The sequence below is a fragment of the Capra hircus genome, chromosome 2, assembly GCF_001704415.2.
Source record: "Capra hircus breed San Clemente chromosome 2, ASM170441v1, whole genome shotgun sequence".
Lineage (NCBI taxonomy): Eukaryota > Metazoa > Chordata > Mammalia > Artiodactyla > Bovidae > Capra > Capra hircus.
In genome coordinates this window covers 32467169-32483404 of record NC_030809.1, presented here as the reverse complement: position 1 = coordinate 32483404, position 16236 = coordinate 32467169, and the positions used below count along the sequence as shown (strand labels likewise).

The window sequence follows — 16236 nt, the reverse complement described above, 5'->3', positions numbered from 1 at the left end:
GGCTGAGTAGCTCCTGATTGTTAGCATGCAATCCAGGGCTGGTTTATCAGGTTCAAGTTCCAGCTTTGTTACTAACAAGCTGTGTGATGTTAGGTGATTCACCTAGACTTTCCCTCACTTCCTACTTGTAAAGTGATGTTGCAGTACACAACTCTTAGGGTTGCCCTAAGGAGTAAGTGGAATAAACTGTTTAAGAGCACTTAGAACACCACCTGGGGTGTGATAGATAAATACTATTCATAAAAAAAGCTATGTGTTGCTTTCATAATGCTTTTGTGTGTATGGGGCATAAAAGGTATCGGAAGATGATATTAGTGTATGGAAATTGGATTTTGCCTCAGTTTTTGAACTGGTAGCCAGAAAGTTTCTGAGTTCCTTCAATCTTTCATCTACTCTGTTTTCCCAAACCCCACTTCTTACAGCTACCAAATTGGTTGGCTGGACCTGCACCAGGGTCCTAGCCCAGGCTGTGACCCCTCATCTGGGTCAGAGATGTTCTTTCTCTGATGGGATTCATGCAGTGAGTAGCACAAACTGATGCTGAGATTAAAACAGCAGAAACTTGATTCAGTGGCCAAAGAATGGAGAAGTAGGAATCTAGTTTGCAGATCAACTTCTCGATCCAGTTTGAGTGGAGACACCAAATATATAGAAGGTTCAAGGTGAAAGGGGGGGAATTGGAAAGTGGGGGAGGAATATTTGTGAGTTATCCAAGGACAGCATTGGTTTATGGAATTCTCCAGGCCCAAATACTGGAATGGATAACCATTCCATTCCCCAGGGGATCCTCCCAACCAAGGGATCGAACCCAGGTCTCCCACATTGCAGGCAGATTCTTTACCAGCTGAGCCACCTGACCTCCTGATCTGCCTCTTGAGAATTCTGTATGCAGGTCAGGAAGCAAAGGTTAGAACTGGACGCAGAACAACAGACTGGTTCCAAATAGGGAAAGGAGTATGTCAAGGCTGTATATTGTCACTCTGCTTATTTAACTTATATGCAGAGTACATCAAGAGAAGTACTGGGCTGGATGAAGCACAAGCTGGAATCAAGATTGCCAGGAGAAATATCAGTAACCTCAGATATGCAGATGATATCACCCTTATGGCAGAAAGTGAAGAACTAAAGAGCCCCTTGATGAAAGTGAAAGAAGAAAGTGAAAAAGTTGGCTTAAAACTCAGCATTCAGAAAACTAAGATCATGGCATCTGGTCCCATCACTTCATGGCAAATAGATGGAGAAACAGTGTCAGACTTTATTTTTGGGGGCTCCAAAATCACTGCAGATGGTGATTGCAGCCATGAAATTAAAAGATACTTACTCCTTGGAAGAAAAGTTATGACCAACCTAGATAGCATGTTAAAAAGCAGAGACATTACTTTGCCAATAAAGGTCTGTCTTGTCAAAGCTATGGTTTTTCCTGTGGTCATGTATGGATGTGAGAGTGACTATAAAGAAAGCTGAGCCCCGAACAACTGAGGCTTTTGAACTACAGTGTTGGAGAAGACTCTTGGGAGTCCCTTGGACTACAAGGAGATCCAACCAGTCATTCCTAATATTAATTGGAGGGACTGATGTTGAAGCTGAAACTCCAATACTTTTGCCACCTGATGCAGAGAACTGACTCATTGGAAAAGACCCTGATGCTGGGAAAGATTGAAGGCGGAAGGAGAAGGGGATGACAGAGGATGAAATGGTTGGATAGCATCACCAACTCAATGGACATGAGGTTGAGTAAACTCTGGGAGTTGATGATAGACAGGGAGGCCTGGTGTGCTGCAGTCCACAGGTTCACAAAGAGTTGGACACGACTGAGTGACAGAACTGAACTGATCCAAGGAAAAGGCTGTGGTTTGGATCTGGAGCCCAATGTAACACCACTTCTCAATCCATATGGGTGCTGGTGGGTGTGTCAGCATATACTAATATATTACAGTGAGCATATTACGAGACTCCAGGGCTAGTGGAAGTCAGGTATGTCGCCATCTTGGGCCTAGGTGATTCTAAACAGTTCTTGTTTCTTCTCTCTGCAGCTTCCTTCTGAAACTTAGATAAGAGTAATCGGTCTCCATTTGAGGGTGGGGCAGGGCTGTAATTCTGGGGTAACAGCCTTGATAACATTACCAGTAAGCAACAGGATATTAAGGAGGCTTTCTGTAACTAAAGTGCCATTTTTTCCATTGAAACAAAATGCACATATAAAATTTATTATCTTAAACTTTTAAAATTGTGCAAATCAGTGATTTTTAGTATATTCATAAAGTTGTAGAGCCATCAACCACTATTTAATTCTAGAACATTTCCCTCACCCCGAAAAGAAGGCACATTCTGATTGCCAGCTATTTTCTGTTCTCTCTCTCTGGTAACCATTAGTATATTCTCTGTCTCTATTAGTTTGCCTATTCTGGACATCGTGTAGAAATGGAAACATACATTGTGTGGTCTTTTGTGCCTGACTTCTTTCATTTAGCGTGTTTTTAAGGTTCACGACATAGCATATATGAGTACTTCATTCCTTTTTTATGATCAAATAATATTCCATTATTTGAATATACCACATCATTATTCATTCATCAGTTGATAGACATATGAGTTGTTTTCACTGTTTGGAAGAAAAATGGCGGTATGAACATTTGAGTACAAGTTTTTATTTGAACACATGTTTTCAATTCTCTTGGGTATATACATAGGAGTAGAAATGCTGGGTCATGTGATAACCCAAAGGTTAGCTTTTTTTCAAATTTATTTATTTATTTTTGGCTGGGTCCTCATTCCTCTGTGAGGGCTTCCTCTAGTCACAGGGCACGAGCTTCTCATCATGGAGGCTTCTCTTGTTGCAGAGCACAGGCTCTAGGGCACGAAGGCTCAGTGGTTGCGGTGCCTGGCTTTAGTTGCTCCGCAGCATATGGAATCCTTCCAGACCAGGGATCACACTCGTGTCCCCTGCATTGGCAGGAGGATTCTGAACCACTGGACCATCAGAAAAGTCCGATGCTTAGCTAGGAACCACCAAACTGTTTTCCACAGCAGCTGCACTCTTTTTACTTTTCTATGAGCAGTGTATGTTAGGGTTCCAATTTCTCCACCAAAGTGACACGATCAGCACTTGGCTCCACATGTTACAGCTAATGCAGAATTATACAGCACAGCAGGTTTCATTGTAAAATCCTGTCCAGCAGTCTCCTGGCAGAGACAGTGTTTCTTTCTGGAACTAACCGATGGTTTCCAAAGTAATGTGATGCAAAGAGCTCCCTGGGCACATCCTTGGCCTGCAATGTTTTTTCCCTAAGGGCAGTCTGCTGAGATGGTCAGGCTGCAGGATGGGTGATTCCAGCCCCAGCCCACACAGGGTGCTGACCATCACCAAACAAAGTAACTTCAGGCCTTTGGAGGCCCCACACAAGAGCCATTTTAAGAAAAAGTTGGCTCCTAAGATTGCTAAAACTTTTAGTCTCTAAAGAGTAAGTAAAGAGGATTCAAGGAAATGTAAAACATGCTTTAATATCTCATACCTAACATTACTGAAGAATGTTAAAAAATGAATTTCCCATTTGGGGCTTTCAGCTGAAGCATCATTTCTCTTGCTATTTTATTACTTACAGTATTCTCTTCACTTCCTCTGTAATTTATATAGATTTTTGTTTGCAATTTAAATTGAATCTCTTTAATTTTAATGAGGATATGAAATAGCATGATATGGCAATGATAATAACTTCCATCTCCAATATTACTGCCATATATACTCTTTAAAAATAAATTTCTTAGTCTGAAAAATCTAGGGCAATGTCATTTTTGTGCTGTACCTGCTTTGTCAACCTATGTGGTTATCTTTAAATGTCCCCAAACGTGAGAAGTCCCAAGAGTGATTTTTTTTTTAATGGTTGAAATCTATCTACTGAAAATGGGTTTTTTTAATTGGAACTTGCCACTTTTCCTACCACAGTAATGGGAGTTTACTGAATGGGAAGCAGTTTCAGCCTTAAATGTGCTGATGTGTTGTTTCTTAATCACTTTAATGAGTTTCATACAACTAGAAATGGAGTAGAATTTTCAGTGGAAGTATAATTAAATGGAAAAGTCATTTCCTATACTTGTAATTCCCACCTGATCATTTCTTTATTCACCTCCACAGAATATCTGCCTTACAGGCTTCTGTCATCAGTGTCAGTCAGTCAGTCATATCTGAATTTTTGCGTCCTCAAGGACGTAGCCCACCAGGCTCCTCTGTCCATGCAATTTCCAGGCAAGAATACTGGAATGGGTTGCCATTTCCTTCTCCAGGGGATCTTCCTAACGCAGGGTTTGAACCCAGGTCTCCTGCATTGCAGGCAGGTTATTTTCTGTCTGAGCCACCAAGGAATGTAGTGATATTTTAATACCCATTAACTTGTATAATTCACTCAGGTCATTAAAGCTGAAAACAACAAAAATACATAATAAGTTTTCCTACAAATCAAGTGCAGCAAGACAAAGTATAACTTCAAAACTGCAATTTTTCTAAGTCTGATATGTTTACGACTTTTATCTGATTTTGCTTGAATTGCCAATGTCTTGCCTATATCCAGATCGGTATTTTAATTATGCCTTTTCAGTCTGGCCTGCTTAAGAATGTTCTCAGGGACAACAGTAACATGAGTTAGTAAAAACTGTAAAAGATCTTTGGAAATGCTCGTGTTTGAATGATTTTGCTGAGAAGCAGTAAACGAGAAAGTTTTACCACTTTGCATTGTGATACCAACACGTAAAAAAAGGCCACTAATTTTGTTTAATTTGTTCTAATTATCTAAATGTAGTTACTGACTCACTATTGAAATAGCTTTGTTTGTAAGTTTGGTATATTGCTTTTGAGAATCTAGCAGGCATTTTGGAAAGGTGGTACTTTTTTTAAATTTTAAATGCGGAACTTGCAGGTTTTACAGTTCAGTGTGCAAGTTGTTGACAGGCTCACTATGTGTTTAATATAGTCCAGTTGGATTTACTTACATGCACATTGGGGAAAATAGTTTTAGGCTTGTCATTAGATAAGTAGTTTAAAGCCAAATCAGTCTCAACTCGTTGTTTTTTTTTTTTTTTTTTGACCATGCCAAGAGGCATATCAGATCTTAATTCCCCAGCCAGGGACTGAACCTGCACCTTCTGCAGTGGGAATGTGGGGTCTTAACCACTGCACAGCTGGGGAAGTTCCACCTGTTTTTTTTTTTTTTTAAAGTAATTTATTTATTTATTTTTGGGTGCACTCAGTCTTTCTAGTTGCAGAGAGTGGGGGGCTACTCTCTAGCTGAGGTGCTTGGGCTTCTTTCTGTGGTGGCTTCCCTTGTGGAGCACGGACTTCAGGGTGCATGGGCTTCAGCAGTTTGTGGCTCACAGGCTCAATAGTTGTGGCGTGGGGACTTCCTTGCTCTGCAGTATGTGGGATCTTCCCAGACCAGGAATCGAGCCCATGTACCCTGCATTGCAAGGCAGATTCTCAGCCACTGGATGAGGGAGGCCTCCTCCTTACGTTTTTAAATGCAAAGACTTTTCAACAGGATGGAGCTGGGGTGCAGACTTTCACTAGTGTAATTCCTGGGCCTCTTTACCTTAAAGATGGAGGTAACAGCCACTTTCTCTTTAGCAAGTCTACAGTAGGGTTTCCCCTTACACTGTGAGATTTGTACTGGGTCACATTCTCTCTCCATAAGCACTGATGACTCACGTTATGTGAGACAGTCACTTAGTATCACTGTGATCTGTTCTTCCTGAATGATTTTTCCTATCTTTCACATGTACAGTTCAGCTATCTTGGCAACTACTGGCTTGATAAAGCTGTACATTTAGTGATGTTAACAGAAGTGTGGGGTCTGGGTCCTGCTTAGGACTCATCTGGGCTGTAGTCTCTATAAGACCATAAGACCTCTCCCAAATGAGATGCTAAATGGCAAGGAACTTTGTACTATAAACCTGTTCCAACATGAGGTTTTGGTTTTCTGAACAAATAAACCCTGAGAAAAATCTCTTTCTGTATTTAGTCTTAATATTCATTGCCAGGTGTTTCTTGAAATACTTTCTTTCATTGCACAATGGTATATTAAAAAGTATTTTCCATGTCTTATATATTATGAATTACTAATCTTTTACGGTTTACTAATTTATTTCCAGTGCTGCTGTTTTACTATTCTAAATGCTAGATATAATCTCAAAGTTTTGTGGGTTCCTCAAAGTTAAAATGAAAAGAAACAGCCTTTCCAGACCAGGACTACGCAAACTTTCTTCATCTGGGCACTTCAGGGTCAGCTGGTATTTATTAAGGCAAGTTGGATTGAGGTTATTACACCACAGTGCTTCCCTAATTGAATACCTCAGTCATCTTTTTCTTTCCCTTATATTCCCTCTGAATAGATGTGTATTTAATGAAGGACAGAAAGGAAGTGGGAAAGAGGAGAGAATTATAATGGTTAGAAAATAACAGTGAAAAGATTATTTCGATTATACTTCTGAAGAGCTAGCTAGCAAGTTAAATAAGTATTTGAATCCACCTAAATCTGATAAAGTGGAAAATATAAAATTATTTCCAACACTGGAAGAGACAAAAGGATAAGACCGAATCTAGGTTTAGGGACTGACAGACTTAGCAAAGCTTGTATTTAAATCACCAGAATGTATGAGACTGAAGCACTACCTACTGTGCTAACGAGGCACCTTAAATCACCAAAATTTAGAGCCATGTACATAGGTTTTCAAATGTTTGCTGAGTAACAAAGGAAAAAAAAAACATGCAGGCGGATTCTTTATCTTCCCCCTGAAGTTCTTTCTTTTCTTTCTTTTTGGCTGCATCGGGTCTTAGTTGCAGCATGCAGGATCTTCTGTTTCGGCACATGGGCTTAGTTGCCCCGTGGCATGTGGCCTCTTAGTTTCCCAACCAGGGATCAAACCTGTTTCCCTTGCATTGGAAGGCAGATTCTTAGCCACTAGACCACCAGGGAAATCCGCCCCTGCCGCCCACCCCCCACCAATTTCTCTGTGTAAAAAAGAAGACACAATATTAAAGTTATGGAATGTAAATCTTTTATTAAACGGTTGTCTTTCCACAGTAGTAAAGCTTTGGCACATACAGTATAAAAAATAATCACCAACCATAATTAGACCAAATTCCTCTTATCAACTGCATACTAAGTGTCTTCAATACAATTTTTTTCCATATAAAAATACTGGGAAAAATTGATAAATAACAGGTAAGAAAAAGATATTTCTAGGCAATTACTAGAATCATTTGGAAAAAGTGAGTACTGTGGCTGTTCTGAATACCACAGTAAAAAGGACATGCTGTTCCTACAATATTGCGGGCCAGACAGTTAAGTGGAAGCAGAAGTGTTCAAGTAACTTTCCTACTTAAAATTTTGGTAATATCATTTCAAGACATTTTGTATCTTGGTTGGTGCATGTGCTTCCCTATGGATCCCAATCCAAATCACAAGTTAGAATCACTTCATTTAAAATACTGAGCGGCATCAAATATTTTGGAGAATAGATAACCTACTGCTCCCATGTATGAGAAAAGTCTCAAAACACTCCCAGGGTGATGCTTGGAGAAGCTGTGAGTTGAGCTGAAGCTGGAGAAGTTACTCCAGAGCAAAGGGCTTAAGAAAGAAACACACTAACATGGGGTCTGCTAACACCACTCCAGTTTGGATGGACCTTGGCAGAGATCCACGCTTGTTTCTCTGGGTTGGAAATATTACTCTCGGGAATCTTCTGTGTCAGCCTGTACATCCAAAGGCATGAAGCACTCAATTGGGCAGTTGACATTCTGTAAAAATAGAAGAGAGAAGAAAAAATCAACAGCAAATACTGTAAAGCCTACAGAAGAAAAAAAGGGGAAGGGTGGCTTCTCTGACAATTACTTATAGATGGGAGAATACTTGTAGCTTTAAGCACTTAGCTATACACTGGGCAACAGGAGATGCTCAAGAGAACCCACATTATGTTACAAGATACAGTATTCTCCTCTTAGGTCATTTAAGTTTTTAAAAATGTTCATTCAGAAGAAAGGTACCTATAAAAAGAGATTGCCTACTATGTGCCCAATCGCCTTTTAAGGAGAAACATGCAGGGCACCAATGAACTTACAGTGTTTGTTCTCTGATGGTATCTCTGAGAATACTGGTTGTAGGAGTGGGCAGTGGAGCCTTCGTTACCCGGTTCAGCCCCTGGTCTGCGGCAGTTGTCACAACGCCAGCCCTGAGAGAGCAGAGGCATTAAGTTAGAAGAGGTTTAGGATGACACAAGAACATCGCAATTTAGTGCTTGTGTCAAAGAAGAATTTCAGCACTCAAGCTGGCAGAATACACGCAGTTAACCATAAAGGAAGCACTGATGATGATTTCATGCATTTATAACTCAGAGAATACATTCTGGCTGGTTTCTCACCATTGTACAACTGCCTTTGTTTATGCTTTTCCTTTTTCCTGAAATGTCCCATAAACTCCCATGTATGCTAGGTCGCTTCAGTCGTGTCTGGCTCTTTGCGGCCCTATGGACTACAGCCGCCAGGCTCCTCTGTCCATGGGATTCTCCAGGCAAGAATACTGGAGAGGACTGCCATGTCCTTCTCCAGGGGATCTTCCCAACCCAGAGGTCGAATCCGTGTCTCTCAAGTCTCCTGCGCTGGTAGGTGGGTTCTTTACCACTAGCACCACCTGGGAACCATCTGGCAAGGCTCATTCCACTCCTAACTTTCTTAATAAGCTTTCCACACTAGATGAAGGGAGAGGTTTTCCTAGAATCCTAGGGCATTTAAAAAGGACGTAAGATCACTTGGACAGACACCCTTATTTTACATGTAAGGGTAAAGAGACCCAGAGAACTAACTGGCTGTGAGGAGCCTGAAAATCACACAGTGACCTGCCACCCAGCTGGGCGAATACCAGTCGTCATGGTCTTTCACTGGGAGGTCCTGGGACTTTCCAGTCAAGTGAGCTTCCTTTTGCCCTAAATTAACCTGAGTTGGGCCTTTTTTTCTTATGACCCGAACAAACCTAAATAATACGATCACTTTCTTTTTTATATATAAAATATTTCAGTTAAATATTTCAGACATATTTCTCCATTTAAAAGAATATTCCCATAATACATTACTGAGACAATACAGGTAAATACATATTATAGAATCAACGAATCTTGCTTTCATATAAATGATGTAATAATACCTACTCCTGTCTCTAGTGTTTCATTTAGCACTTTGCTTTAGAACAGGTGTCATACATGAAAGATTTTATGTGCATAAATCAAGAGGCAGAGAGTCTAAAGTGAGACCAAAACTGACTGTGCAACAAATTCACTTACCCATTTATTCACTGAGCACATGACTAGAAACGACTAGGTTCTGTGATCTTTATACATGTTAATGAGAGACCAAGACATCCCCCCCTACCCAACTACAAGTGGTGGGATAAGATCAGAGCAGCTTCTGGGGCTGCCCTCAGCCAGACTCCTGATGAACCTTCCCTGCTGCCAGTTTAATTTTCCTAAAAAAAAAACCCATCTTCCATCACGTTCCCTTTCTTCTTGGGTACCTGCAACTGGCTAATACCAAAGGCATCAACTGCTGAGTCCTACCCAGGAGTGTGAGCATGTTCTTAAGGTACCAGAATTTGAAAAAGCTGTTGGGGAGGGTATGTTTTCATTAAAAATAAAGGAATGTTATGTTCCGTTGCTTTTATGTAAGTTACAAAGGCATTTTATTTTGAGATTTCAAAGATGAGAGGAAAGAACAGGACTTTGGATTAGAGGAAAGAACAGGACTCTTTGGTTATACTGAAGTAAGACACAGATTAGAAATGGTTGAGAAGTACTGGCATAAATAATGGTCTTGCAAGGCCCTCCATAAGTGGCCCCCACTTCTTCCCATTTAATGTCTTACCACTGACAACAGGCAGAGGGTGATTTCCCCAGAGCCCACCTGTGCCAGCTCCTTGCCATCCCAGGAGGTGTGCTCTCTCTGCTTCCCTGCTGCCTCGACCACAATTTGCTCATCCTAAAGCCCAGCCAGTTCATGATTCTCTTTTCCACCAAAACTTGCCTGCTGACATCAGCCTACCTGGGAGCTGGATTTGTCAGACCCACTCAGAACCTGACTTACTCAGCCTGACTTGCAGTGTATGCTAATTTAATGCCTCAACTGTATTGTTAAGATCCAGGACCATCTTTCACTCTTTTTATTTGTCCCATATTCCTGAGCACAACACCAGACCTATGGTAGGCATCTATTTGGGATTAAGAGAGAATATAAAGAAGTGATATTTTCTAATATCTGGGTATTACTCAGAATATTTAACAGCAGTGTCACGGGGCACCTGCCCATCAGAATGGAGCAGGAGGCCTAGTGCTCCCCAAACATTTAACACTTTAGCTGCTGAAGAATGGAGGCAGTCTGAGAATAGAAGGTGTGGGGGAGAGGCTGAGGTTGCCAAGAAAGGGGAGAACTGGAAAGGGGTATGCAGTAGTCTTACGTGCCAACAGGAAATGGGTACCCATAGGAAGTGTAACTCTTATTAATCATTAGCACAGAAGCCTCCCCCCTTATCTAAATAGCAAGGAGCCTGGACTATCTGGTCTTACCCGCTGGCCTCCAAAGCATGTGCAGGAGCAAATGGCACCAAGATATTCCTTCTGCCACTGTTCTCCCACGTGGTAAGTCTTCCCATCGTCATAGCACGTGGCCTCATCTACACAGACACACAAGTCAGAAGTGTTTACAAGACCGGTAACAATAATACAGACTTGATCCCTCTGTGAGGGTGGGTTCTGTTTCTTTCCTAAGTTTGTATCATCACAGCCCACCTTCCACGTGTTAATAGGAATCATCCGTACAAGAGGTACTGCTATACAGATCTTAGGGCAGTATTTCCAAAGACCAGATATAATGAACTAGAAAAAGTTCAATGCCAAGACAGAGATCATATTTCAAAAGTTGAATCCAAAGACTTATAAAGCTTTCCTGTAACATTTCACTGCAGATTATAGTCAAAATACTCAGGTCGGAGAAGTGCTAAAGTGCCCTACAATAACATTAAATCATGGCTCATTTTTGAAGCCTGTCTCTGCTTTCCCAAATCAGAAAATTAACAAACCCACTCCTCAAGAAGATCTAAAGTCAGTCATTTCCAGGGATGAGAGTTACAGCTTAGTAATGAAAAGCGGGAGTGTTCAATAGGCACTAAAGGTGATCTGTGGCAACGTACGAGGATCACACTTGAATTCTCCTTTTCCATTTCCAAGACACGTGCAGCTCATCATCTGGCCATTCTCCCCCTGACGATCCCACTTCTCTCCAATCTTGTAGTTCACTCCGTTGTCATGGCACCATTCTGGGGGGTGGGGAAAATCAGAGGCAAGGAGTTATTGGCATTTCTGACTCACACGATGCTGAGTGAAATGGGACATGCCCCCGGATTTTCAAAGCCCAGTATCTGGAAGGAGTAGTAAGGAAAGTTGAAGGTCACGATTCCTCTGACAAGCCACTTTTTTGGTTGGATTTTACAATTATTATCTTTGCAGCTTAGCATTTTCTCGGACATTTTAAGAACGAATTTATTCCATCATAATCATTTCACAAGAATAGACAATGACCTTCATTTGACTTCTCCCTATTAAGATTGAACATTAGGAAGGCTAAACTAGGATTTGAGTAGATTTTTAGGAATAGATCATAGATGAAAAGTCACTTTCGCAGAGATCCTGGGTACAAAGTTCAGTTAACCAAAAAACAAAGATCAGTTGGCTTCTTGTAAATATGAAAAGTGAAAGAATAAGCCTAAATATCAAAATAAAAACAAAAATAATGATAAATCAATGGTTGTCATTCTTACAAGTAAAACTGGTTCCAAGGAATATCTCAAATTCACAGTTATATATTCTTTAACTTCTATACATAAAAGATAACTTTTTAATCTTCAAAGTTTATACTAAAAACAAACTTCAGAAGTTTGCGTAACATACATGACTTCTATTTTATCAACAAATCAGTCATTCCTAAAACTTTAAAAATATTATTCAATAATTATGACATCAAGGAAAAAACTATGTAAGTTGAGCCAAAGAATCACATAAATCAACTTATAGCTCTGCTCTCATAACTGCGCCTAAGTACTTACATAGGTAATAAATACATAGACTTAAAAACAATTCAGTTTCAGAAATTAAAAACCACCTAATTGATACCAAGTGTTAAAACTTCCAACTCCTAAACAGCAGTACAACACTTATACTGCTCTTTCCATTTTCAAACAGTCAAGCATAGTAGTTCTGCATTGAAAAAATCAGTTGTTTTTATATTTGTTTGAATTAAACCATTTCAAATACATAAGTAAAATCCTCTGAAAATCTTTAAAAAGTCTATTATGTTGTATTTTTCTGAATACAATTTTTGTTTATGTATGTAGGAGGCTTGTTATAAGGCATAATGGTTAACACCTATAAAAATAAACCAGTTTTCAATAGTAATCACATCTCCTAAAAACAAAGACATAAATGCTAATACTAAATCTCAAAGCATGATAAGCAATTCCTAGAATTATTTTAACTAAAACATAATTTAAAATATTAAAATCTCTTTTAATTAAAAATATTTTTCAACTGAAGTTGATTCTTGACTATCTACAAATGGATCACCTTTACTCTCTAGATTACTTGGCAAGGTTCAAGCTATCCAGTGTGTGTATGTGTGTGTATGATATCTGTGTATGGGAGACGTGGAAGAGTTAAATGTGTTTATATACTATGATATGTGTATATCTGGTTTGAACTGAAACAGTGTTTGTGAGTATAAATGTTCATCTCTTACCATGCTAAACACCAAAGATTAAAAGAGATTTGAGGTTTCTTTGTGTCTCTGCTACTCTTCATTAGACTTGACTCATTAAACCTGACTTTATTCATTTAACAAGAAAACTTTAAAAATCATATTACCATTGCAAATTAATGTTTAATAGTCATTGAAATACAATCTTTGAGATGAAGCCATATTCAACAAGTAAAATTTCCCATCATTTTTATATGATGCAAAATGTTACTTTGAGTCAAGCAATCTCCCTTCATTTGCTTCATGTTTGGAAGAGCCTTGTCTGCCAAACATGCTTCCTGGCACCCTGTGCGATTGCATGGAACTGCAAGAGATGGACAAAGCAAGCTACTCACTAGATGAATCGCATCTGAAATGACCACTGCCAAAGCCTAAGCACTGGCACGAGAGTTTAAAGCCAGAATCAGACAATCGCTCCCACTCCTCTCCAACGGCATAATGGGAAACCGTGTAGGGGTCGAAGCAGGAGTCATCTGTGGGCTGACTCAGGCCCTGGTCAACTGCGTGAAGAAAGAGAGAAGGGAAGACATTTTATTATAGCTTTGGACCATAAGAAGAAAACCAGATTATCGTATATGATGACTATTCTAAACCCAAAATCCCAGTAGCATTAAGAAGCACTCATGTTTCCATCAGTGAATCAGCTCCTCTAATGAACAATGCTTAGATTGTGCTGGTGAACACTTGCCACAGCCTCTTAAAAGGAGCCCATCTTCATTTTTGCCCTCAGTTCTAAAAACAAAAAAACCACATCATTTCTGGTAAATATAATTCATAGAACATGGAACAGATCGTGAGGCAGTTAAGGACTTCATGGGGTGCAAAGGCTGGAAATTCCTCTCCATCAGTATCTGAGTGACCTTAAGCTTGTGAGGATAATAATAAAAATACTTCCTCCTGCTGAGGATCTTGTGAAGATCACATGCGATCATGAATTCCAGGTATTGGCCTATTGCCAACACTTAGAACATTCTCACCAAATAAAGAGTAATTATTAGAGGGCGCCTTTTGCTTTTAATGCAAAAGTCATAGCAATTTTATATACCATTAAAATGTAACCACATAAATGTGATACTCACTTTCACTGAATGTTTTGCATAATGCAAAAAGCCTAGATTTTGTACATTATTGTCATAATGGTCAGACTGCTTTACTTTATCAATAAACCCAACTGTTCCAAGTAAGAGGAAGTAGTGGAATATCAGTGACTTAGGAATCACTAATGGAATCTCTTCATGTTGTCTAAGATCTGGTCTTTTATGTTTTGTGAAAGCTGATTTTAAAATAATCTATACAAATAAAGCATGCTTCAATTCAGTCTCTAAAAATTAAATAAACTAACTTCTGTGACTTTGAATCCCACTGCGTACATTTCTTCTCACAGTGCAAAAATAAAAAACTCAAAAGCAATAATATTTGAAGTGCCTAATATTTTGAAAGGGATCAAACTAGAAGAAAATAAGAGTTTTGTCAAAACTAAGACATCTGAAACATCTCAGAGCTGGGAGAACCTGGTTAGAATGCAGAATATTGCTGTTGGTAATGAGTCGGAAGGAAAAATGGAAGGAATTTAAACTGCTAGGAGGGTTTCAATAACCCTCCTAAAAATAACCAGGAGTAAAGTTTTGGAGATGGAATCTTTTAAAAAAATGAGGAGGAAAAAGCACAAAGTCCTTTGTGCTCTTGAAAATTCCTTTCACATGGCATTCTACTAGCAAAACCACAAGAAGCAAAGGTGCACATTAAATGGATATATAACTCAATAAGCATAAAATGATCCACCCCCCCCACCAAAAAAAAACTCAACTGCAATTCATAGGAGTTTATATGTAAAACAACACAATCATCTGTAAAATGAGAAAGAAGGCTGAGGTTGAGGTTAAGTATCTGGCCATAGAAATAAAACCTATCACTGGGCGGATAGAATTTAGCACTCCCTGTTAATAGGGAATAGAGAACTCTCTGGTGGGAAGATTCATGGTTCTGATTATTCTCTATTTCATGTTTCTGGTGAATCTTTAGCTGTTGCAGTTTGAAAAGCCAGCTGATACACTACTGGTTTAAAAGGACTTTCTCGGGAATTCCCCAGTGGTCCAGTAGTTAGGCCTTGGCACTTTCACTGCCATGGCCTGGGTTCAATCCCTGGTCAGGGAACTAAGATCCTGCAAGCCACAAGGCATGGCCAAAAAACAAAAACAAACAAATATCCAGGTGCTATAAAGAAGAGTCAATGACCATTTAAACTCTATTGCAGTTTTGGGCTTCTATAGTCTTGAAATATGGGCTAGAATCTGCCTGCCAACACATGAGATGCAGGTTCAACCAATCCCTGAGTCAGGGCCCCTGGTGGAGGAAATGGCCGCCCACTGGAGTATTCTTGCCTGGAAAATCCCATGGACAGAGGAGCTTGATGGACTACAGTCCATGGGGTCACTAAGAGTGAGAAACAGGTGAGCGACCAAGCATATACATACAATCATGAAATAATGTGGGAATAAGGTAGCATTTTACATCAGGAACAAAACCCAGCAGGCACTGATATATGCAGATAAGGAATTTCCTTTACAGGTAATCACCAGGACTTCCCTGGTGGCTCAGATGGTAAAGAATCTGCCTGCAATATGGGAGACCTGGGTCCCAGGTTCAATCCCTGGGTTGGGAAGATTCCCTGGAGAGGGGAATGGCAACCCACTCCAGTATGCTTGCCTGGTGAATTCCATGGACAGAGGAGCCAGGTGGGCTATAGCCCATGGACTTGCAAAGAGTCAGACATGACTAAAGCAAGTAACCCTTTCACCTTCAATCCTTTCAGTACTTAAACATGACTCAGGAGCAGCAACCTAGTAAGATGAAGAGGGTCTGGGAACAGAGAACTGGAGACTTGTGTCCTGTATCACACCCGGCTGGAACTCAGAGTGTTGGACTAAACAATAATTGAAGTCCCTTCCAGGCCTATCACCACATCATGTTTGAGACTCTCTTTCTTATTCTTATGTATTTTCAAACATACTAGGATACTTTGAGGGAAAAAGGATGGAATTTAAAGTTGCTCATTTTCTTCATGGAATTATTTCCCAAAGTCAAAAGACAAAAAGAGGAAAAGAACAGTCACTTGAAGAAGCATCACTGGGCTGGTCCACAGTGTGCCCCAATAACCCGGACATTCACATACCAGAATTGCCCACGGTGACCACCTCCTCGCGAACCTTCTGCCTCTGCTGGTCTTTTACTGCTTCCACTATGATGTTGTAGGTGGCCCCCCTGGTAAGGCCCGTCAAGGTGGCACTGGCAGAGGTTCCAGGAACTCGGAACTGCAATGATTAGCATATCCAAAGTGGGGGACAAAGTGTTACAGTGAGGAATTGACATGACTTCCCCTGTTCTTTTCTCAATAACTC

General features: G+C 40.1%; 1 protein-coding gene across 11 annotated transcripts in view; it reads right to left on the bottom strand.

Annotated features, from left to right (window-relative positions):
• The window catches only part of FN1 (fibronectin 1), a 69391-nt gene continuing 60179 nt past the window's right edge, over positions 7025–16236 (bottom strand). For 9 of the 11 annotated variants that reach the window (XM_005676508.3, XM_018059785.1, XM_018059810.1 and 6 more), the window contains 6 exons: positions 16011–16149; positions 13174–13338; positions 11220–11345; positions 10597–10703; positions 8107–8217; positions 7025–7786 (listed from right to left, as the gene is read on the bottom strand). In XM_005676508.3, the coding sequence (XP_005676565.2) occupies positions 7715–7786; positions 8107–8217; positions 10597–10703; positions 11220–11345; positions 13174–13338; positions 16011–16149 (720 nt within the window). In that variant the 3' untranslated portion in view covers positions 7025–7714. The remainder of the gene's footprint in view (positions 7787–8106; positions 8218–10596; positions 10704–11219; positions 11346–13173; positions 13339–16010; positions 16150–16236) is intronic. The other 2 variants (XM_018059825.1, XM_018059793.1) reach the window with 1 other exon arrangement.